The sequence below is a fragment of the Centruroides sculpturatus genome, unplaced genomic scaffold (assembly GCF_000671375.1).
Source record: "Centruroides sculpturatus isolate CEXI.00-Female unplaced genomic scaffold, Cexi_2.0 scaffold46, whole genome shotgun sequence".
Lineage (NCBI taxonomy): Eukaryota > Metazoa > Arthropoda > Arachnida > Scorpiones > Buthidae > Centruroides > Centruroides sculpturatus.
Window position 1 is genome coordinate 1,017,802 of NW_019384418.1, and position 25,031 is coordinate 1,042,832.

Sequence of the window (25,031 nt, forward strand, 5' to 3'; positions counted from 1 at the left end):
GTAATATTTATTTTCTTTCGTAATGCCACTATTAAAAGCATAATTTTGCCAATCACGTAATATACAGGATGATCGTAATTTAAAAAAGTAATTCCGACAAAGGACTAGGAAAGTACACTTACGGCTTTTCGAAAGCGTTTTATTCCCATAATTCGTCCCGTGCTTGCTACGAAACGGAAGTACGCAAAAAGAAGACATGAACTTCATGGAAGATATGGTGTAAATTATGGGATTGGTGGCCGAATTTAAGGGAAGTATGAAAACTGCAATCCACGAATACGCCTCGCCTGAAAAGTAAACGCAATAAGTTAACGTATGTAAAAATATTTAAAATTTTGGCACTCGAATTCGGCTTCGTTACCCGAAACTTTCACTCCAGCCATTGCCATTAATCCGATCAGTATAATGGGAAACCAGCAGAGAGAATTGGTGGAGACTATGAGGGCCATCTGTCGTCCGATTTTGTTTTCTCTGACTTGCCTGGCGTTCAGACGAGTCAACGCGCGATACGATTTTCTTATGGACAGATACATGTACAGATATCCGGAAAAGATGACCAGGAACACTACAAAGTTGATGCAGAAGAAAACCGCTATGGAATATTCCCAGCCGGCGGCTTTCTGGCTAGTTATGTGAAGCGCCAGACACACACCCGATCGGGCATAAAACTGCCCAAAGAAATACGGATATATCAGCAACGGAAGGGCGGCGATCAACATGGCGATCAACCAGGAAAGCGCGATCACTTTATAAGTCAGCGAGATGGAAAATCTCTGGCTGGAAAACGGAAAGGACAGAGTAATTAGCCTGTCCAGGGTGATAAACACTAGAGTGAAAACGGACACTTCGCTGGACACGGTGGACAGAACTCCGCAGGCCTTGCACAGGGTACTCTCCCTCCAGTAATCCGAAATTTCGATATAGTGTCCTCGATAGTAAACGTCCACCACCGCTATTATGAGGAGGTAGATTCCCATGAGCAGGTCGGCAAAACCCAAGGAGATGATCAGCAGAGAGCTGGGTCTGTTGAAGTCTCTTATTTTGATGCGCCAGATGACGACGAAGAGATTGGCCACTAGGGCCACCAGACCCAGCACCCACAGGAAGGATCTTTGCACTGGGCTGCTCATCAGATCTTCGCACGAGGATATTTCGTCCCCTCGAGGCCAACAGTTATCGAACGGTATCTGATCGGCGGCCACACAGCAAAACTTGAACGAGTCGCTGTATCTGTAGAAAAGTTTGGTTTATTTTTACTCTCGTTCGCCTTAAACCCGAATAAATTAACAACAGCCACTCACAGATATACTAGCGATTTCATTCCCACGAACATATGATGAGAAAAATCGGCAATGTCGTTACCTCTCATGTCCCTAAACAAAATAAAACATTAAAAATGATATTTTCACCAAAGTACAGTTTATGAATAGGAAAATATTTGGAGAAGACAAGAATAAAAACACTACGAGGAGAGAATTGAGCGGTGCTCTACGCGAATATTAATCGTTTTTCCGTACTGGTTTATGGCAGTCTCGATTATCGGGGTGAAGCGCAGAAGAGTACTTCATCAATAAAGGAAATGCACACCAAAGAAGCTCTAAAACAAGTTAGCCACAACTAACCTTTGACCGGAAGAAATTATTTACAAATAACTTATACTTACAGAACAGTTACGGAATGCAAACCTAGAAAGGCGCCGTTTTCTACTTGCAAGATATTATTATTGCTGATATTCCTAAAAATAAAGGAGTAAAACAGTTAATTATTTTAAACAATCGAAATATACTTTAGAGTAGCAATCTGGGATCATCTATTGTTTTATTTAAAAATACAGTACTACTTTCCAGAACTGGAATGTGTTCTGGTCCCTATTACAGTTTTGTGTCGTCTTGTGTACATTCCATCATGTAATGTACACAATTTTATCTTTAGTTTAAGAAGAGGCAGCGATTAAAGGAGTGGAACAGAAAGTTACGTACATTTGATTATATGTTGGAAACAATGCCGTATTTATTCTAATAAGCAGCACTGTGTCTACCGTATAACATTTTAATTTTAATAGAGCGAATTACAAATAATTAATAGATTAAAACACTTACGGGGGATACTTACAAAGATTTCAGCATTGACATTCCCCAAAAGGTTTTCCTCCTCAACGTGTTTAACCTCAGACCCGTTAAATTGCTAGAAAGAAATTATTGAAGTTAAAAATAAGGTGCTAAAACAAAAGACAAAGGTAAACTTACAAGTTTTCCAATCTGGCCAGGCCGTAAAATGCCTCCGATTCGATTTCCGTTATTGTCGGATTGTTTTCCAGGTGCCTAAAATACGGGGAAATTTGGAATTAGTGTACGATCAAATATACAAAGGGTGAATGCATCTTTATCTGCAACAGAACTAAAGTCAGACACGTCTCTAATTCGAAAATAAGGTAAAACAAGTGGCGGATTACCCAATAGATGCGCGCCTAGGACCTCGTCTCGAGTGCCTAAAAATTACGTAGCAAAAAGATAAACTTTAAGCATTGGCTATTTTCCGAGGCGTATTATATATTTCGCACCCCGGTAAGAATGGTGACCTAACTTGTAAATTGACGATTTTATTGTATTTTTGATATAAGAAGAAATCACTTAAAGGGCCTTATAACAAAAGCGCTAGGGCCTCGAAGAAACAATCAGCTACTGAGTAAATTGTCTAAAACAGAACGGAACATCTGCCAAAAATTTTCTGTTTAATTCTTTATAAAATGGAAACTTGTGTAAAGTGCAGGAAGAAACTAAAAAAATTTTCACTTTAGTATTTAAGATTAAAGTATGCTTTCACGTATTTATATACCAGGTGTCCCATAAGACTGGATTTATAGGAGTTGTGTTGATCTTTAACAGGGTGCATCCAGATTGCATAAATTTATTATACATTTAAGAAATTTTCAGCATAAAAAATGTAAAAATATACTTAAACTTTTTAACTTACAATGATTTAAGATTCTTCAATCCTTCGAATGCCGACCTGGCTATAAAATGTATTTTGTTATTGCTCAAATCCCTAGAGAAATATGGAAAAGTATATATTAGTTCCAGCGAATTTTAAAATTTATCGAATGACATAAACTTTACTCACAACTTATATAAATTTCCCAAATTACTAAATTTGTTGGCCGGTAATTCGGTTATGTCGTTATACTGGAGGATCCTAAATAAAAACACCAGCAATTATTTATCGTGACGTCACAATGCTTGGCTGCAATTTTTCGTCACAGTTTTAGTATTGATAGTATCTTGCCCCTGTATGTCATACTTTTCCTTGTAACAATAGAGTCGTACCGCTCATATAACTCTGTCTGGGGGAAAATCGTTGAATTGAAATAACTTGACTTCCGGAAGTTCGTATGTAGTCAATATCATGTATGCTCTCGGCTTTTATCTATGTGTGAAACTCCGGAAGTGGGTCGAAATTCGTGCACAGAAAATGTTTTTAATTTCGTATAAAAAATTTTAATAATAATAATTATTATTTTATATTGCAAAAAGAAACCGTCAAACGCAAAATGAATATTTTATGTCCATATAAGGACATATCTGTAAAANTATTGTAAAAAGAAACTGTCAAACGCAAAATGAATATTTTATGTCCATATAAGGACATATCTGTAAAAATTTCTAAGAAAGTCGAACTACTCAGGTTAAAACAATGGATGAATTTGAGTACTTAGATCGAACATCTTCGATAGGAATCAAATTGTCAGTCGGAGTTGACTCACCCCGCTATCTGGGCTCCGGTCTCGTTACAATTCGTAACGAGGAGGGGGACCAATTAGAGAGCGGGGGTAGATCGGCATCGACCTATCGGAATGTTCGATCTGGGACCCAGAAAAAACTTATAAAAACCGCGCAAAAAAGGATGTGACGTTCTTGGTTCGTAGTTCTTGGCCTTTGGTTCGCAGTGCTCCTCTCCAGAATTCTTGTGATCCGGACATTTTCCCACGAGAACTTGTCAGATATTCGGAGGACTTGTCTTCACCCTCCCGTGCCATCAAGATCGCTAAAGTCCACCTTGTAGATAGAAGACCTCGGTCCAAATAGTGTTGTGTAGCCCGGAGTCGACGTCTTCACGCCTCCATCGCCGGAAGAAAAACTATCGTCAGAACAGTTGAACTTTCAGTGTTACGAACTTGTTGCTCGACTTTGGATAGGTGTTACGCCGTTTTAAGGATTTGTTGTAAGAAAAATTTTTATATTTATTAAACGGTATAAGATGGAGAACCTGTCTCAGTAAGTTTTTTCACTCCCACACGACAGTGCTGACCGCTCGACTGTCGCGACACTTTCTCCTCAATCGGCAACCTCACACTGGTGTCCGAGAAGTGAGATTTTAAGTCCCCAATCTCCACCGGGTCAACGACCTCACATATCTAACTGCGTTCTAGAGATTACTTACGGACGGACAGACGGAGGCCAATGGGAATTTATAGGTGTACAATTTTGAAAATTGCAGCCCAGTCGTTATTATTATTTTATAGAAATAGAAAAAAGTAGAAAATTAAAAGTGTACTTACAGTTCTGCCAGTGTACGCAGCCTGTTAAAATCGGCTTTCTGCATATCCAGAACATTTTTGCTGAAATCTCTGATTTTAATAAAAGAAGCGGAATTAATTAGCGTAAGTTTACGTCAGACGTAATTTTAATTATAACTCACAATTTTCGAAGTTCCGGAGACAAAGTTTCGGGAAGAGACGAAGCGTTAATTTCGACACAGGAAGCGTATAAACCGATGCATTTACACTTTTCTGGGCAAGTATAATCTGTTAAAAAAATTACTCCTGTATTAGGCCAAAGTGTTCTAGGTTTACTAAATAAGTGTTCTTTATTAATTACGTCACAACTTACTACACAGGAGTTCGTCGTCTCCGTGAGGGCAGTGGCGAATATTGTCGCACAGTTGATGAAGGGGTACGCAGCAACTTTTGTTGTAACATTTATATTGACCGGGACACGAATAAGAGTCTAAAAAGATATCATCTATTTAGGCTACGGACGTGTGAAGAAAACACAAAATCCCCACCTGACCAGCCCGTTGGTGAAAACCCACAGCCCACCAGCACAGATAGTTAATAGAGTACGAGAAAAAATTATTGTGACATGGTCACACTGCCGGGCTGCAATTTTTAATTTATTACAATATGTAATCTCGATCTGAAATTAGTAGTGTCTTGCATACAGTACATCATGCTTTTCTCGATAACTCGATACATATAGCCCGAACGCGAAGGGTTTAAATATTTGATTATTATTAATTAGAGAAATTTGGGACTTACCGCAATCTTGCTCGTCGGCACCTGCTATACAATCCCATTTACCGTCGCAAACGTATCTGGACGGGATACAATAGGATTTGGGACACTTCACGTAGTCCTTAGGGCAAGTAAAAGTCTCTGCGTAGGCATATAAAATAGTATAATAATTTATTTGTCTGCGACAATTACGACGAAAAATTCTTACCGCAATTTCTCAAGTGAGTGACGTCGCGACATCCCATGTGATAGCCGTACTGGTCGAATTCGTACAGACACATGTATTGTCTACGTACGAAGTGATTGGACTGACAAGTAATATAATTAACGCTGTTTGTACAGTTCAGCTGTTCCGAATCTGCTATGAGAAGTAAAACGCCATTATAAAAATTAACACGTGTTTTAAGTTTCACGAGCCATCACCGATCATAAATTCTACAATATGGTTATTTTATATTATTTAAAGACATATATGTATGTCAATTGGCATTAAACGAGGTTTCATTATTATAAAATATTCACACGATCTTTTATAGAATGAAAATTACCTTCTTCGAAGCATTCCAGCGGTCCTAATCTGTGATATCCAAACTGACCCGTTTTAAACGTATTCCCAAATCGGAGCTGTCAAAAATTGAGAAAAATTAGGTAGGAAATCGCCAGGATCAACTGATTCCGTATCATATGTGGTCTTTCAGAAACTAAAATGGACATCCGAAGAAGGCAAATGGGGCACTCGGCCTCTCTGGGAGCCAGTAAAAAATTCTTCAAATTATGATAAAAATGATTGAAATATACAACATTACTTACACCTTCGACCGTGGGATATTTCAATGCAATACTGTATTCCATAATCTACTTGTGAAAACCCCCCAAAATTAAATAATTTCATAATAGTATTCGTTATGGGTTTAGCCGGTACCATCGTCAAGTGACCAGAAGGTGAGGGATGGAACCATACACACCACTGCCAAATTAAAAATTCTTGGGGGTTCTCCGTCTGAATTTGGTCTCGGGTCGCCATTTTTTTCCTTCAAACTTTTCTAAACACAGATATACCATTCACGGGACACCCGGAAGAATACAAAGGAAGCGAATTACCCCCAAAGAATTAGGGTCCCTATAACATTACTTCTATTACTTTAATGTAATAATTGTCGGAGCGAGGCGAAGCCGAGTGACGACTAACACGACTTCATGCATTCCTTGTCAACGTTATAACTCTAGAATGAGTTGTCCGATCTAGACGACATTTTCCAGGACGACTCATCATCATCTCAAGGATGAACTGATTAAAATTTCAACTCTTAAAAATTACCATTTTTGTAGAACTGGAGATGGGAACAAAAATCGCGTTTTTCTTCAGTATTAGAGGTCAAAGTGAGCTGACTAAGGCTACATCCTACCTGGCAGCGTCTATTTATCGAGCCTATTTATCCAGAGATGAACTTGATCAGTTCCAAACGGCAGTAGAGCTATATCCAACAAACGAACAAGTTAAACAGAGCAACGAAGACTACTTACAGTCAACTGGGTGCCCTGTTGCTTATATGGCATCTGAAAACACTCCAGATATTGCCCTGCCTTCGTCCAAAGATGACTCAGCTCTTGGTATTGGTACATAGGATTTTTAAACAGTTACAGTAAACATCGCTACGAGTCAATCTGTAAGTCCAAGGCCCATAGTGATAAACAGAATTTCATGTTACGTTGGCATAGCAATTAAATAATAGCTTATTCTGACCTTATATTGCACCTTTAAATGATACAACAGAAATAAAATATATTGTTGAGAATGAATGATTCTTTCTTTTTTCCCTCATAATCTAGAAAATGAAGATGCGAGCAGCCTCGCTCCGACTACACGCTGATAAAGCATTACATAACTAGTTTAATTTGCCATAGGGCCCCGGATCACCGTTATCATCCGTGCGGCTAGCTATACAAAAAGTCGTTTATTTTAACACCGGAAATAGTAAATGTAGTATTAAAAAGCGTTGTCTCACCTCCGTGACGGGAAGTTTATCTTTATCTTCGACATAACCGTCATCTCGACTCTCTTGATCCTTACCCACGGCATCGCAATTACATTTGAGATCCGGCCTCAAGCAATACGGATGGCATCTACAGGTTTTATTTTTATGAGCTCCACCCCAATAATACTGAGGTTCGTTTCTTCTGGATACCCACCAGGAAACCGGTGTTTCTTCGTAAAAGTGAAAGCCCGTTCCGGTGCAGTTCCATTCGATGTACTGCCGACACTTAGAGGATATGTTTATAAGTGATGCGATTCCGTTCATCCCAGCCTCGTAGATGACCGATCTTCTGTAATAACCTTTGCCCTGAACGTCGGATTTAACGTACAACTGTTGTTCCGAATCGTGATGTATCACCGTTTTAACCGTATTCGTGGTATTGTCTATATCACAATACACTTTGAATGGCCTGACGGGACCTTCGTTTCCGTCGGGATCGATGGTATAGTATCCACTAGCGTTAATGTTATCGTTTATAAACAGATCGTGACACGTTCTACGTGCTGCCGGATTAAAAATGCGTGTAAATAAATTGTTTAAGGTTCATTTATTTTATAAATAAATAATAATAAGACCTCTGTTAGAGCATAAGTTCTTTGTTTCGTTCCATCCTTCGATGTCTTCCACCCTGGCTAACCTATCTAAAATTTTAATTATTAGATTTAATTTTATAGTTGAAATGAAAACAAACACTTACAGCACACGTCGTTTTCGTCTTCGTTAAATCTTCCCGGACAGTCTCGATGGCCATCGCACACGACGTATTTTGGGATGCACGTGCCGTCGTAACACTTAAAGAAATTGTCGTTACAATGGCCTAATAAAATACCATGGAATTACTTCGATGGAACTTTTGAAATTTTATGTATCATCCTCGAATGTATTTATACCTAAACACAGCTTTTCGTCGGAGTTATCGTGACAGTGGTACAGAAGGTCGCATCTTTGGGACGAGGGTATGCACTGGCCGTTTCGACATTGAAATTCGTCTTTGGTACAATCTCTGTGGGCTTTAACATAAAATAAAACTTAACAAGTCTTTTTGTAATTAAAGAAAAATGCATTTTTGATGTCTGATGACAATCAAAATGTTCTTTTTAATTAATTGTTTGTACATTGCAACGCAACAAGTGGGCTATCTTCCGAGGGACTTTAAACCAGAAACTGGCACTTATTTAGGTATTACAAACGTAAAGTAAACCCGGAAAACTCCACGTGGCCAGCCCGTCGTCGGGTGTCAACCCACCACCGAGTACCATGTTCAGTGGTTTTATCCCCTCGGCCATGGGTGGGCACCATTAAAATTAAAACTATCGACTTTTACCATATAATGTTTCTCTTAACAGTATCGTAATGGAAAACTGTAATTCCCCACAAATTTTCTGAAGGATCTACATCTTAGCCGTTGCAGATCCGTCAGAAAATCTCATTTAAATTTATGCAGTCAAGATAAACAGAATGCCAAAAAACAACAAAGATGTAAAATACATCCAAACCACTAGCATTTGGTTATGGTAACATACCTAGCTAGACCCTGCAATGCGGGGGTCTAGCAAACAATTTATCTTTAATCCACTTTAGGGTCAAAAACTGTTACCTTACGTAAATATTAGCCTTAAATTTCATCCACTATTAAAAGGTGCATCGATTAATTTAGTGCACTATTTACGTTTTATAAGTCAATTTTTTATTGCGTTACGCCATAAGCACTGCTGCATACGGTGGAATTTTTTTTCGAGAATTAACGGAAGATATTTACCAACGAGAACTTACCACAACGAGACTCGTCCGAGCGATCACTGCAATCGTCTTTAAAGTCGCAATAAGCCGAAATCGATATGCTTCGTCCGTTTCCGCATTGAAAACTGCTCTCTTTTTGACTGGTTCCTTTAATAATAACAATAAAAAATTAATATATAATTTAAAAAAACTTGTTTATCTATTAATCTTTGATTTATGCAATTAACAAAATATTTTAGATTTTGTGCAGCGTGTATCGAAAGGTAGCCTAAGTCAATAGACTAGAAGTAACAGACCACTGAACCTTTTCTTAATTGAACGAAGGAAAAAGTGTACAATTCCGAGATAGAAAACTAACAACTTATACAAAAAGTTTGTACTGCCACAGCAGAAGTAGGGCAGTAGGGTGCCAGCCGTCGAACAACACGTGGCATTCATTTGTGGGTGTGCCAAGAAGCGCGAGAGGAAGCCGTTTTAAACATCTGCATCACTAACTATCAAACATTGTCGGGTTGCCCTTTTGATAGTGTACTTTGTCTTGTTAATACGGTCATTATTGTCCGATTTTTAACAGTAAAAGGTGATGACAAAATTAAAAAATCATCTTTACTAAACCATAATAAATATAAGGAAACTTTTTGTACATCATTTATTCTACACACCTGTCCAATCGACCTTACCTTTCGAAACACCCTGTGTAATTAATAGATATACAGAGCTATAGTTCATTTAGAAATATTGAAAATTACGAGCGCTAACCACATTCTTCTTCGTCGCTTCCGTCTCTGCAGTCTTCTGCTCCGTCGCATACGAAGAAATTCGAGATAACTTCTTTATTTCTGCAAATAAAATATTTTTCCTCCAGAACGTTAACGTGTACCGACTGAGTGTTTAATTGATACAAGTGTTTTGCTTTGTAAGTAGAATCTATATTAAAAAAGTATCAGAAATGTGATTTCGCTTACTAACTTCCTTAAATTCAAAATGGAAACCGCATACCTCTCAATTTATTACTCTGGATTTTACATATGAAACTGTTGACTGACGGTAAAGAGTCTCTTAAGGTGGTTTTCGGCAGACTGTTGCTCTCTAAATAATACTCATTCGAATACGGATAAGATAAACTTCTCAAAGAACACGGTATGTCGTGCCACAGAGCAGTGGAATGAATGCTGTCCATGCGCAACATGGTACAATCTTGATAAGCACCACCGTCCGGTTGGGTGGGCAAACCTCCACCTGCTGGAGACCTTTAAAAATTAAAAAAAAGTACGTTCATTCATTGTTTAAATTTTATTTCTAATATAGTTTTCAGATAAATTTTAGAAAAAAGAATTTATATTTTCGTATTTATAATCTGTTGCATTTTGCCCAGTATCAATTAGGGCAGGTTTCCCAACGTGGGGCCCACGCCCCATAGGGGGCAATTGGATTGTTAAGGGGGCAATTCGAAAATGGACTCGTCCAGAGTTTGTTAACCGTATAGCCGCTGTATATGTTAGGAAGCATAAGAATTTTACAAAGGCTTAGGTGGGGCATAGCACAAAAAAGGTTGGGAAACACTGAATTAGGGTGAGAGTTATGGGCCAATTTCGAATTGCAATTCGAAATTGGTCCATAACTCTCACCCTAATTGACTTAAGAGAGTTTATTTTGTACAGTACATATATTACACGTAAACGTGAGAGTGCGCGTGTGCGTAAATTAATTATTTTTATAATAGAAAATACTTTACCAGTCGGTAAAAATCATCGGATTTCCATCGCTCCATCTATAAATTCCTTCTCTCGCTTCGTCATTCAAACCTAATAATTAAAAAATATACTTATTTTATTCATATACAATTTTATAAAAATTATTCAATAAAATATACGAGGGCAGTTCAATTTCTGTAAGTAATGGCGATAAAACCGTACGGGTTGGGTTTTGTTGTCCTAATTTGTTTCTTGCCGTAGTTATTCTTCCACGTGCCAACAACTCGTGCCCCCTCATCATTTTGGCATCAATGTTATACCCGCAGAATAGTAGTCTTGGCTGGTATCGGTGCACAACGGAATCAATCGACCGGATTTGTCACTGCGCAATCCTTCGGAGGACCAAACGGGTCCTCCGAAGGATGCATTGGGAAACAGATTTACCCAAAATGCGAAAGTTAGAGAATGCGTCGTGCAGTGGCTCTGACACCAGTTAGTAGAAGAGTTCTCGAAGGAGGGAGAGAACTGCACCAGTGCACAACTCAAAGTATTTCCGAAGAAAATATGCGCATTTTCACCGGTTGCTTTTGCCCACAAGATAACACACCACTGGTATAAAGGATTTTTGATTTGGCTGGTTTTTGGCGTGTGGCGTAACTATAATTACAAATAAGAGCGTTTACGTAAACAATTACCTATGTATAAAGTTTTGTGCCTGGAATCCCAGTAAGTCACTAAGAAGTAATGAACGACAGCGATTTCCCTCTTATCGACAATGCTGACGAGATGCCCTTTACGTCCGGGTTCCTTCAACGTACATTTCTTTTCGGCTACGTACCATGGCAAAGGATCGTCTTCGTGAAACACGTTATAGCAATATTTATTATAATATTTCCATCCCACCGGACAAGATTCGTCTGCCGGAAAAATACCAAAATAATTAATTGCAATTTTTTCTTTGGCTACCAACAAACGCGCGAGAATACCTTCGAACTGTTCGTTTTTAATTTCCTTTGGCAATTGGTACTTCTGCGCGATGTAAGTCAAAGAGAACCCTCGACCCTCGTGCTCGGCATCGGAAGAAAATTCGATGAGTAGGGTGTTCCAGTTAGACACCACGTATTTTCCCGGTTGCAGTTCGTTGCAGTACTTTCCTATGACATTATCCTCTTTGCTCTCCTCTCCGTCGTAGAAAATGATGTGATCGAAGACGCATTGGTTGTTCCCTCCCACGATGTCGAAATCACTGAAGGTGACGTTGATGTAATGGGTGGGTTCGGCCACGATCAGCCAACGACATCGATGATTGGGTTGGTAGGATAAAGGATAACCGTAGGATACGATTTTGCCGCAGGACGAACTCTCGAAACTGCAGTTGTGGAGTCTGGGACAATGAAAATCTCCGCTGCCGCATCCCGGACAATCTAAAAATTAAAATATTTGTTTTTAGAACAACAGGTTCTTAATTTTTTCAATGCTTAAATTTTTATTGTTATAAAGGCATTTTAAGTTTAATATAAGATAAAATTGCCACCTTTAGGATCATTACCAGGTAATGTTTAAATAGTACCCTATTACTTAATTGAATAATATTTACTACGTAATCTCTATGATTAAAATGAACGTTCATTTTAATCACACGAAAGTGGTCCAACTGGAAGGGGAGTAGGAATGTGTTCTATAAGTGAAAATTGTCTTTGCTTCTTCGTAGTGATCGAGCTGAGGATTACCAGGACTATTGTGAACATCGAGATTTCGGAGTCGATGTAAAATCCAAAGGGTCCCAAATTGCCTCCTTTTCGTTGGGGTTGCCTCTTTTCCTAATTTTCATGGGAGCCCAAATTGCATTATCGACAAACAACACAAAAAGCACGACATCTAGTCTATTCCGCAAGTATAAAAGAAATTGATAAAATATATTTGTTTCTTGACTAGGCGACTGCAGAATACTTTCCAGGGGAGGAAAAGCTCGGAGATAATCACATCAATAAATGTTTATTTAATTATTAAATGTTTTGAGGATTTTTTCACAAGTAGATTACACAATATAGTATTATATCAACACAAAAAGGCTGGCAAACAGTCCCGTGGCCGAGAGTGTAAAGTTACGTACCTAAATCAGTGTTATGTTTATTATTTGTGTATTTTTTACTCGAATCCAGAAACTGATTTTACGATTTTTTATTCGATCTCGGGGAGGGCAGTTGCTCGAGATGGAGAAAAAAAATTTGCCCCTTCTGAGCCAGCAGCCAGCAGTGTTTATATAGTTATTTCGTAAAAACCACAGGAAATATTAAAAACTTCAAATTGGGTGAAGAAAATCTGTCCTTCCCACGAACATTATATACATACAGAGAAAAAACTCCGACAATTTTTTCATTTCTCGATGTTTTAAGGTCTCCGAGTCACAAAATGTAAAAATCTCGGGGTAATTCTTTAACCAATCGCCATAATTTCCCTCTGTTACATATAACAGCCGAGAAAGTAAATAGATTCACAAAAAATAAGAGATGAAACCATTATAAATTAGTTACAATCAAACCGCGGTTTTCGAACATAATTGGTTCCTAAAAGTTGTTTTAAAATCCAAACGACTTTTCCCGTAGGAAACAATATAAAATGGATTAATTCGTTCCTGACCATCAAAGCCTTTTCCTATCTTTTAAATATACAAATGCAATGTATTATATTATAACCCATCGTACCAACCAAATACTCGTAAGAGAGACAATTTCATTCATCCTAACCTCTAACACGAATACTCGGATGCCATTTGTCTTACACAAAGGTCAATTAACGCGATTTCTATTAATTAATTTCACTTAAATTCAACTGAGGCGCGTACCGAAAAACGAGAATCGTATCTTTCCTGCACGTGCATTGAAATCTAATTTAAAGCAACGTCATCGATTATTCGAATCGTGACGTCTGATGACGCCAGGCGATCTGAATCTGTAATCCTGTCGATTGGCCGTCGACGTTTTTTGAAAAGTGAGCGTTCGAAAACCAACGTTTGACTGTATTATGTTTAAATTGTGCTAAATATGTAACTCGACCGATGCAACAATAAGGTAGGATAAACGATAAATTGTATTATTGTTCTGATTAACAATCATCAAAATGTCTTCCTGTTTTCGTTCGACGTGTTCTTTTTTGGAAAATGAAAGTAGAATTACTCGAGCGGCTTGTTGGTCTGTAGCGTTTCTGCTACTGTTAATAATTACGTGGATAGATGCAATCTTTGCACATAAGCTGGGTTCGATCCTTACCGTGGCATATACCACCGTTCAAACGATACATCGAACGAGAAGAACCAGTTGTTCCGCCGTCGACCCGGTCCATAGAAAGATACTAACTTATTGGATGGTGTTTTCACTCTTTGCATTTTTGGAAGGAGGTTCTCGCTTAAAGTTTTTGCTTTCGCGTGTACCGTTGTACAGTTTTCTAAAGTATTCTCTGCTGATGTGGTATTACTTTGATCCTTCGGAGGCTTTTGCTAATTATATTTGCAAGCTTCTTTTTATCCCACTGTATGAATTTCTTAATGGTAGAATAGAAGTTTCGAAGTTAGCAAATATAGAAGACACGGAGGACGAAAGTCGAGATCGACCGTTACAAAGCACGGAAACAGAAACAAGCGAGGAAGGAAGTTCGACCGAAGCCAAGATAACATTCGGTGTCGACGAAGTGGATAAATCGAACGAATGTAAAGAGGTTAAAACGGACGAAGAGGAAATAGAATCTACAGATGTGGAAGCGGAATCAGAAGAACTGCCGCGAGAAATATCGGAACGATTTATGTCACAAGAAGAAATGGTGCCATCTAAAGAAAACGTAGGTTCAAAAGACAAAAGTGAAAAATCTGAACTAGAAGTGGTGTCACAAGAAGAAACGCAACCGTTAGGACGAGAAATATCCGAAAAATTTCTGTCACTAGAAGAAATAGTGCCATCTAACAAACACGTACAAGTAGCTTTAAAAAACGAAAGCGTAACATCCGAGCAACAAGAAATACTGCAAGAAGAATTTATAACACCCAAAGAAAATATTACAGAAGAGAACGAAATAGAAGCGTCCGAAGGACACGCAACGCCACAAAAAGAAATAGAAGAACCCGAGGTGCGTGTTATATCACCCGACGAAGAGGATACAAAACTGACGTTGCCAGAATTAAAAAAGGCAAGTACGGAAGAAGCAAACTCCCCGGAAGCTATCCTCATAAAACGCGTCCTTGTCGAAGAAAAGGAAGGGGAGGACGACTTCAGTGTTGTCGAATAATGGAAATTGATAATTATTCGATTTAAAAAATTTTTCAACATTTCCCGAAGTGCTCGACATTTTCTCTGTTACTTTTCGAAGTTTCTTTTTCTTTTGACAAATAAATTTTCTTTACAATTGAAGTCCCAGAAGAAAATCTTATTCCTGTAATTTGTTAGAACGCCAACACCGCGAATTAGCATTATTTTTTTAATCAACGCAGAATTACATGGATTTATAATAATTTTGAATGCGTGAATTACCATAGAACTACTATAGTAATTTCGCATTGTTTTATATGAATAATTCGGCAATCATAGTTGGTCCGGGGCTTCTTTTGGCAATGCATTATATTTCATCATCGACTTTGTTAATATGAGAAATCTACTGTATTTAATGCATTTATACGCTAAAAGATAATCGTGCCGAAAAATAAATCATTCGTCGTCATTCCATAATTCGAATACGGTTGAATGTCGTTTTAACGGACAATGAATCTCTCATCGTCCCGCCAAATCAATAATTCTACCTCCTTTTAGCGCATCCGTAACTCGGAATAACGGATGTTTTTATAGCCCAATCTATTGTAAACATGGCGTTTCGTAATGATTAATAATATAAAAGAGTGTTAAAAATAAAATATCGTAACAGATAGCGCCACACGCAATTTTAAAGTCTGATCGGGAAAATTACGCAACGTTGTTGGATTTTTATACGAGAATCGAAAAAGTGTAATTCGTGTGATAATATAAATTATAAATATTATAGTGAGAATAATAGTTTTAAAGTGTGTTTTCTCTTATAGATCCTTTTCTTCAATCATACAGCTGGGCCATACGCGTAATATTAAAGTGCCAACTTTGACTACATACTCGGCTATGACATGACATGAAAGCAGATTTTTTAATTACAGTAGAGCATCGATTATCCGACTCAATTGGGACTCAGGTTAATCGGATAACCGAAAAGAATGAAAAAAATACATTAGTATAGTATATTAGTATATCCCACGTAATTAGTATATTAGTATATATCTATTAACCAACTTCGCGTTGAATTTTCATCAATGTTAAACCTAACAAATTTTTTTAAATAATAATTGTCGCTATTGTATCGTTAAAAATTATTTTTAAATTATTTTATTGCTCACAAAACAAACAATTACTCATAATTAGAAAATTAAGTCTCGTTTAAATACTGGCCTCCCTTCGCTGCTTCACTTTACTCGTTTTCTTCTTCGAACAGTGCCAACACGTTGACTGATTGCAACAAACAACCGCAGCACATATGCCCCATCCAGTAGTGATATCCAGAAGCACGATTACAATACTTTCTTGTGTTATAAACACAACAGCTGGAGAATCAAACCATTTGTGCATTGAATAAATCTTGACTTTTAAAAGTATGAAAATTGTTTACTCGTTTTACCGAAGTGGAATTTTTAAAATGCAATTACAAGGTATGTTTATAAAATAGATGTATAATATTAATTTTAATACTTACCAACAAATTTGTACGTTGCCAAAAATCCCCGATATCGGCTCATGGAATATCTGATGCACGTCTTGAGGTGTATTCTAGTTTCGTTTATCGAAGTCACTTGTTTTGGAAAGAATTTACCATAGGGAGAAGTAATAACAGTATCGTTGCTGCTTCCCGGATATAAGAATAATTGATCCTGACAACTGCTATTGTGTTCGATCATTTCTTGTTTCGCAATATCGTACACTATGAAATCGACTTGAACGTGAAGACCGGGCGGAGGCATTATTTTCCACCAGCAAGATTTATCTTGACCGTAATAAAATGGATAATTTGGCGAATGTATGGTTCCTTCGGGTTCTGTAAATGTCTCGTCGCAGACATCTGCAAATAAGTGCCAATGTAAAAGTTAACTATTTACTATTTTCATAATTAATAATTACATAATAAAACCAAAGTCAGAATTATTTAGCACGGTACATATATATGTACTGTACCATGCCAAATTATGGTCAACCGAGTAGCTAGTTAGTAGTTTTTAATTATGACTAGATAGGTACCATTGAGAGACCATAGCCCGAAGTGTTTCAGGACCTTCCACAACATTCACTCAGACTTGGATTTGTATAATGGGAATTTAACCTAATTATGTGATAAATTTAAAATTATATTTGATGATGAAGATGAAGACTCGACTAGTGCATATGGTAACATAGCTGCCTAATTTGAAGGAGTTGAAGATTTAGATGCAACTCCGATTGACCTTTACACTAAATTTATTAAATAATTAATAAAAATAGTAAAATATAATCTTATTTCTAAATTTTGAGTGTACAAACAACAAAAATACATTTAAAATTTAAACTTATGAAACAATTCCCAACCTTCATTTCTGCATCCAAGAATCTCCATTCTTAAACAAGGAAAATTATGATAACTTAATATTTCGAATCGTACAAATTGAGTTTTAATTCCTCTCAGAAGATTATAACGAATGTTCATATCATTTGAATATCTTTCCGGATTGCAAGTTTTGCAGGTGTAATTCTGAAATTAAATCGAAATTAAGAAATCTTAAATGCATAATTATTTGAGTTTATTATCAATTTTGTAATGGACTGCACAGAATAGCAATTAGGAAGTTAAGAGTAATTAAATAAAGTATACTATGAAAATATGTTCAATAATTTCATCAAAAATATTAAATTATTGCAAATCATCATAATATAGTGAAAAAGTAAGATTTTAAATGAGTGTTAAGCATTTTAATTGTATTAATATCGGCTTAATTTCTTTGTTTTTTCTTCTTTCACTTGTTTTGATTTGAAGCATGTGGACGAGAGAAGCCACTTGTGTAAAAAAGGGTAAAAGGATAAGAAAAGGAGAGATTGAGAAGGAAAAGTTGCTTTTATTTCTTTGGCTTTGAGAACTGGTGATTTAAAAAAAGGTAGAGAAATGGAAGTGTAAGTCTGTGAACAATAAGAAGGAGAAATGTGGAATTCATAATTCGTTCTCATCCTCCAAAGATATTGTACAATATAAAACGAATTTAACGAGGAATTACAAAAATGACACCAGGAGTTGGTAGAGACTTAGTTTGAGGAAAAAGGTAATTGGGAGATATAAGAATGGGAAATGAATAATCTTGCTCCATCTTCGTAATGAAGTTAACAAGTGATTCTGAAAAGGGCACCAAGAACAGAGTTTTCAGAGATTTATAGTTTTGGAGAAAGGGAAGGACCAATTAGAAGAATAAAAATATAGCTGTTCGTATGCACGTAGCAATAAGGTAGCATGAGTTGATAATTTTCTTACGTTTAGAGCCCCTCTCTCCGGTCATTCATTTTAAACTGTCCTGAAATTCTTTCTTTCTACATTATAGATGATAAGCAGCAGTTAGTTAGTTGATACTGATTATGCATGTCAATTTTTATGTAAATCAGTCTTGTTGTCAAAAAGCACTGAATTTTCCTATTACTCAAGATTGGTATCATTTTCTTTATTTTCAATGACACTACACACAGCTGAGAGATTTGTGTAATACTTTACAACTGTACTCTTAATTACAATTCTTCTTTGCCAAGAATTGGGTGATTAATTCATTAATTCACATTATGACTACATGGTTAGTTACAATTGTGCCTATTATAGATGTATTATACAGATAGATGGCAAGATATAAGAAATAAAATGTAGCCATGGTTTATTTTATTTTCTCTAACCTTAAATGCCAATTTTACACAAAGCAGATCTACTGTAAAATTATCAAAGTTTAAGCTTTGGGACTCCTAATTCCGGAGGGACACCGGAAGCAACTCTTTTTAACGAGTTAATTTTCAACAAACATGATGTTTTATAGTTAAAATAAGGGTATTTTATTGATAGAATCATAAGTCAATGGGTTATAATACTCGATATTGTCCTTAGAATATGCTGTTTTTTTGTAACTCTGTCCTGTGGGCATTAAAAGGATCCGTTTTAGCAAGCCCATTATGGGTTCAGCCAAGCCCACAACGAGGCAGCCGGGCGACGGGGCCCGATGTATCCGGACAATCTCCTCAAAAAATACCAGGGATATTTTCCTCTTGTCCGAATTTAATCCTGGGTCCTCCAGAGTGGTAGGTACCACGCTAACTGTTCGGCCATCTGGCCTCGTAGGATAAACTCTAATATCCATTTCACACGTTCTCAAATTTAACTCATAATTGGTCGTATTTCAAAATTCTCTGGGGGCGTGCAGCACCCAAATCCCTCAGAGTATTTTGAAATATGATTTTGAATTATGAGTTAATTTTGAGGACGTATGAAATGCAGTACGGGCCGGTCACAAAGGGGCGGCCCACCAGTGGCCAAGTGGTCTTCGTTCTCTAAACACTGGGAGTTCGGTCGTGGGTTCGCGTTTCGCTCGGACGGGCTGGCCACATGGAGTTTTCCGGGTTTTTTCCATGTCTGTAACGCCTAAATAGGAGCCAGTTTCCCTTAAAAAGACCTCCCGGAAGGCATCCCCCTAGGCAGATCGCCCAAGTGTTGCGTTGCCATAACTTAAATTAACAAACAAACAACAAACAGAAAGGAGCACCCGTAATTTCTCAAGCTTCGGAATACTAGAAATGTAGATCCAGCATTAACATAAAGCAAAACTAATCTAAAAGTGATATAAATTATGTGGACTAATGCACGATGACGACAGAATAGAAAAATCTACAATAATAATAAAATTTTAAAGACGAGAAGAAAAAATGATTCGAAACAAAATCAAAGAAACCTTTTTATATGCGACAGGTTCTTCTTCGTAAGTCCAATGAGATCCATTGTTGCTGAACGATAAATGAAAATTTTTAACGAAACCTCTCTTTTCGGCATCACCTTGAAGGATAATTCCGGTAACGGTTGTAGGTTTCTTAAGATCTATCTAAAGATTAATTCATTTCGAGAATGATTAAAAACCCATTAATGTTCTTAATTTTAAAACATTAGCATTCATTCATTAACTTTTTTTTATAAAATTTAAAATTATTCCAAGAAAAACTGACCGTTATATACTTGAGTTTGTCCTCTTCGGATGCGCACCAACCGCTCTTCCCGTTTAATCTGGCATTCTTACTCAGAAAATCATTGTCGTTTGATGTCGAATTTATTTGAGAATCGTATATTTCTTCCGAAGCCATGCCGAGTGGCTGTCCGCAAGCCTCTGAAATTTATATATATAACTATATATCTACAATAACATTTATACAGTACTTTCGATTTACCGAATGATTTAATATTCAAAGAATTATCGTTTAAAACCGGGGGTTTCTGCGGTTGACCACCAGAAAATTAGCACAAAAAAAATTGACAAGGTCCAATACTACCGCGACAGTGCCCCAATACATTGAGCAAAGATGACCTGAAGCTGGCTAGTTTGGGTGGAAGGTTCTGCCTCTTCCAGTCCTGCATTGCCATCATATTTATAAATATGATTGTAATGGCACAGTTATTTACAAATTTAAAGATGATAAAACTTCTAATCATTGACATTTAAATGTTCTTGTTTTTTCTAATTTATTAGTTCTTATAATTAATTAAGAATGCCACGAAGCTTCATTATTATATAAACATTCTTAGCTCAAGTTTGACTTAATTTTCATACTTAATAACTAATATAAGTAAGAAAGTTAAGCAATACATGATTTTAATACTTTACCTTCACCAAATACTTCAACTTCGCAGATCTGTAAACTGTCATATCTGTTATACATTTGTATTGTTATATACTGCCCTAATACGGGTTGAGAACAGTTCAAATGTACCATTAATGGCTCGTTTTTAGTTACAGGGTAAGAGGCGCATCTGTAAGCCTCTTGAAATTTCCTTTCTTCCAAATGACGGATACCGTAATGTCTGTTATCAAAATATTGTCCAATGGACGAAATAATTCCGGTATTGTCGACCAACACATTAAAACCTCGTAGACTGTATGCTAAAATAAAAGAAAGTCTTGTCATTTTTCTATATAACGACAATATGATAATGAGAAATTACTTACTTATATCGTAGTAGCAATAATATAAGGTGAATCCATTTTCAAATATAGTCGTATCAACTCTTGGATAAGGAGCTTTAAATTTAAATTTGAAATTCTCTAAAGTTTCGACTTTGACGTCATTGAAATGAAAGTATTGTTCGATTTCTGACATGCCTTGCACTTTCTGGCAACTACTACCGAATTGAAGTAAATAAAATGGTTGACTAATTGGCAATCTGATGGCAACGTCGGGATTGTGATCGCTTCTACAGCAGAAGTATATAGTTGTACTATTACTGGTGTATTCCCCTTTAGGAACTGTATTTTTACTATAACTTTTGAATTTTCCTTCCGATTTCTCGTACCAAGTTATATGTCCGCTTTTGAAACCAATGGGACAGCTGTCGCCAAACTGATAGATACAGTATTGACCCGGCATCCATCGTAATGAATGGTTTACAGATGCTTCTTTAGTTTTCATACAAAAATGTTGTTTGACACCACCACCTATTTGCAAGCCTCCTATTAAAAATTAAAAATAAATTAAATCAAATCACTCCAGTGGCAAATTGGGCTTTAAATCGCCATTAGAAAATGCTTTCTACTGGCACGTAAAAAGAATTACAGATGCAATGCACCAACATCCCACCCACACAAAATTTTGAAACTTCAATGTCATGCAACACATTTTTCTTTATATGCATAAGCATAAAAGTTTTTAAATGTTCTTATGTAAGAAGAGATCTCGACCTGTCCCTCACTACACGAATCTTTTGTAGGCCCAAAATGGACCTGATAAAGAACCTCAGTGCCCAAAGGAGGAAAGATTTAAAAATATATACGTAGAGACTATTCTAGGTATCTTGGCACGATAATGGATGATACTCAGTTGAGATTCTGAAAGTATTTTTAGTTCAAGAGCCTCTTTTTAGTACCTTACAGTGACTATGCAAACATTTGTCTACAATCATTTCTCTTCATTACATAAATAAACTTGTTTCTGCTACAGTAGTTTTACTGACCGGGCAAGATTTATGAAATGAGTTGTAATATTTATTTATAGTCATGTAATATTTGAAGCAGCAAAGAATTTTTAATTAATTCATCATAAACACCTGCTTCAATTCATCTCGTAACAAATGCCGACAATAGAGTGATGTCACTACTTTGTGGCCAAAACAAATTACTCTGATTCAGTCACAATTCTTTACAGTGAGTGGAGATAACAATTAGAAATGCAAAGATCAGCAATGGCAAACCTTTTCTGAAGACGGGTCAAAATTGAATTTCAAAGTTTAGTAACTCTAAATCGGAGGTCAGCTGTTTAATTTAGGTAATTAGAATAATAACCAGAATGCTAAAAAAGTTAAAAGTAAATTTTGTAATTTATATCCGAAAAATAATAAATTCTGTGTAAGTACAAAAAAATTATGTGATTATAATGGAAAAATAAATACTTCATTTAGAAGGAAAGCTGCTGCTGTGTATTTGATATAATTTTTTTTATCTGAGGTCCGTACTTAGTAGCCTTTAAAATGCTTTAGGTCCTTGCTTTCACACATCATATCAAAGGCTATTTGATAGAGCTTACATGAAGATGAGGAAGAACAAAAAAAAGTTCGGCTTGGAAAAAACCTAACACAGATAATGCATAATATCAATGCAGTGTAGTTGCAGTGTAGGTGTTATTTGTATGTTATGTTTTGTGGTTTGCTGAGTACTTTCTAATGTTGCAGTGTTGTTAAGGTTCTTTTGTTTGATAAGTTCAAATAAAAGAAAAACCAATTTCCTACCACAGTGTTCCAGAAAAAGACAATTTCTACATTGATATCTAAAAATACTTACACTCAACCAGAAGTATTGATGTAGGCCAATTCCATTTCTCCTCCAGTCTTTGAAATCCCTATTGCTAATGACTACCAAATCCCGTGGTAAATACTCTTAACTTGTAATAACGTTTTTATACAGTATTTTCAAAACGCTATGTCTAAAATGTTACTCGTTATTATAAAACACAGTTAAGCATTGTTTTGCTAATTATAAACAGTTGCAGCTTGTGGCCTTCTAATCTGAAGATGCTGAGTAACAATTACTACTTTACATAAACTATAGTATATATAAGTAATTTATTATGTAAAGTAAAATTAATTTATACGTAGGATACTGGTGTTGAAACTCGCCAGTCATACGTAAGTCTAATAAATTAGTTTTACATAACTAATAACTAACAATAGACGACTTCAGAAAATACAAATATTGTACATGCCTTTCAATAACATTCCATCCGACCAATGAGGAAAACTATGCTCTTTAAAAATTTCGTACTTCATGGCATGGAAGCGTAAGCCAGATTCCCACGAGAAACCGATGGAAGAAGGACAACCGGAAGCAGTCATCGGAAGACCATAAAGTCCTTGAGGCCAGGTTAAAATATGAGGACTGTTCGATTTCTAAACAAAAGAGTTTTTTATATTTTATATCATTGGCAAACACAAGAAATGATTACGTAACGAATACCGATTACCAGTGTCGGCGAGTCCAAACGATTGTGAATAATTACACCGTGTATAAAATACGGTTTTTGTAAATCTACTTGCCACCAGGGTTCGTTTTCAAATTTGGTGGCGGTACAATAACCGCTTGCCATTGTACCGTTTAATCTGCCGTCGACAGCTAAAGAAGAATAGCGCTTCTCTAAAGTGCTGCTCTGCTTTGTTAGTTTTCCATTAGCAATATTCTTCAGAATCTTAAAATTATCTGCAAGATATACAAAATGCAATGCATTTTATTTTAATAAAAAAAATGTTGAGTTTATCGTGAATATTACTAAAATAATTTTAAAATGTTTTAAAAGCTATTCAGTGTTTTTATTATACACGCACTCCTTGGGTTAACGTGCCTTTAGTTAACACATTTTCATTTTAATGGATAATTTTTGAATTAGTCTACGTGCTACATTTTTGGTATAATTAGTTGAAAGATCTATTAAGGATGCCGATAAAATCCAGGAGGGTTTGTTTGTTTTGTTTGTTTATGGCAAGATGACACATATACGATCTACTGAGAAGAGATGACTCCTGAGAGGACTGTCAGTAAGAAACTGGCTCTTATTTAAGTGTTAAATGGGAAGAAAATATGGAAAACTTTATATCGCTACTCACAGCATATAAAGCTATCCAGTATTTCTGTCATATGCTTGAAGGCCGACATTTCATAATCTATACCTTCACCTTTTTAAAGTGACATACAACGATTTGCCATGCCAGATCTAGCAACAAGATTTCATATTACAATTCACGATAGACATTCGGCACATCAAAGAGCTCGGGAATATCATTGTTGATACTCTGTCCCAAATTGAAGCTGTCGACATGCCAACTCCAATTGACTTTCTCCGAATCACTACAAACAACAAGATGACGAGGGACTGAAACCTGCTCACGTCCATTTCTTCTACCCAGCCTTGACTTTTGATACACTTGGCAGGTTCACCTTATCAAAGTTTTCGCAGAAAAATAATTTATCAGGAAGCACGCGAGCGCCATTCGATGCACCGCTCCACGGCGAAAACAAGCTTAAGCAATGGCGTCGTCGAACGGTGCACGCTCGGTAAGTAATCCTACAATTTTTTGTTTATAGCATAGTTTATATGGATTATTTCCAAAAAATTATACGTATTTTGGAAATGTTGAGTCGAATTAGTCTAGAATTGATTAATTTTATGGAAGAAAACCTTTCAAACAGCCGTAGTCCGTAAAGTGCATACGTGCCGAGCTGTGATTGACTCAAGTATTTAAGGACTCGTAGAACATCAATTTCATAAAGATCGGAACGTATCTACAGCGTTATGGGGGGGTCGACTGTACAAATACTAGGCTGTCCTTACAGTATTCCAAGCAGCACCAATAGAGCTTCCATTCCTTCCTCAAAGACACAGATTAGAATAAATAATCATCCATGTCTTTGAGCATAAGCATTGACAGACAGGTACAAGATGAAGGAATAAACATCTAGCCTGAATAGCA

General features: G+C 36.6%; 1 protein-coding gene across 4 annotated transcripts in view; it reads right to left on the reverse strand.

Annotated features, from left to right (window-relative positions):
- LOC111619306 overlaps positions 1-25,031 on the reverse strand; it is a 31,220-nt gene that overhangs the window by 2,310 nt on the left and 3,879 nt on the right. For 3 of the 4 annotated variants that reach the window (XM_023361008.1, XM_023361006.1, XM_023361010.1), the window contains 32 exons: positions 23,531-23,763; positions 23,273-23,456; positions 21,028-21,528; positions 20,686-20,961; positions 20,033-20,190; positions 19,765-19,911; positions 17,384-17,546; positions 16,521-16,883; positions 11,747-12,184; positions 11,456-11,677; positions 10,802-10,871; positions 10,066-10,316; positions 9,826-9,993; positions 9,100-9,213; positions 8,217-8,336; positions 8,024-8,143; positions 7,902-7,967; positions 7,297-7,829; positions 5,839-5,914; positions 5,499-5,651; positions 5,315-5,431; positions 4,887-5,003; positions 4,696-4,801; positions 4,556-4,624; positions 3,121-3,192; positions 2,974-3,045; positions 2,247-2,321; positions 2,113-2,184; positions 1,664-1,735; positions 1,302-1,373; positions 362-1,230; positions 123-287 (listed from right to left, as the gene is read on the reverse strand). In XM_023361008.1, the coding sequence (XP_023216776.1) occupies positions 123-287; positions 362-1,230; positions 1,302-1,373; positions 1,664-1,735; positions 2,113-2,184; positions 2,247-2,321; positions 2,974-3,045; positions 3,121-3,192; positions 4,556-4,624; positions 4,696-4,801; positions 4,887-5,003; positions 5,315-5,431; positions 5,499-5,651; positions 5,839-5,914; positions 7,297-7,829; positions 7,902-7,967; positions 8,024-8,143; positions 8,217-8,336; positions 9,100-9,213; positions 9,826-9,993; positions 10,066-10,316; positions 10,802-10,871; positions 11,456-11,677; positions 11,747-12,184; positions 16,521-16,883; positions 17,384-17,546; positions 19,765-19,911; positions 20,033-20,190; positions 20,686-20,961; positions 21,028-21,528; positions 23,273-23,456; positions 23,531-23,763 (6,234 nt within the window). The remainder of the gene's footprint in view (positions 1-122; positions 288-361; positions 1,231-1,301; positions 1,374-1,663; positions 1,736-2,112; positions 2,185-2,246; positions 2,322-2,973; positions 3,046-3,120; positions 3,193-4,555; positions 4,625-4,695; positions 4,802-4,886; positions 5,004-5,314; positions 5,432-5,498; positions 5,652-5,838; positions 5,915-7,296; positions 7,830-7,901; positions 7,968-8,023; positions 8,144-8,216; positions 8,337-9,099; positions 9,214-9,825; positions 9,994-10,065; positions 10,317-10,801; positions 10,872-11,455; positions 11,678-11,746; positions 12,185-16,520; positions 16,884-17,383; positions 17,547-19,764; positions 19,912-20,032; positions 20,191-20,685; positions 20,962-21,027; positions 21,529-23,272; positions 23,457-23,530; positions 23,764-25,031) is intronic. The other variant, XM_023361007.1, reaches the window with a different exon arrangement.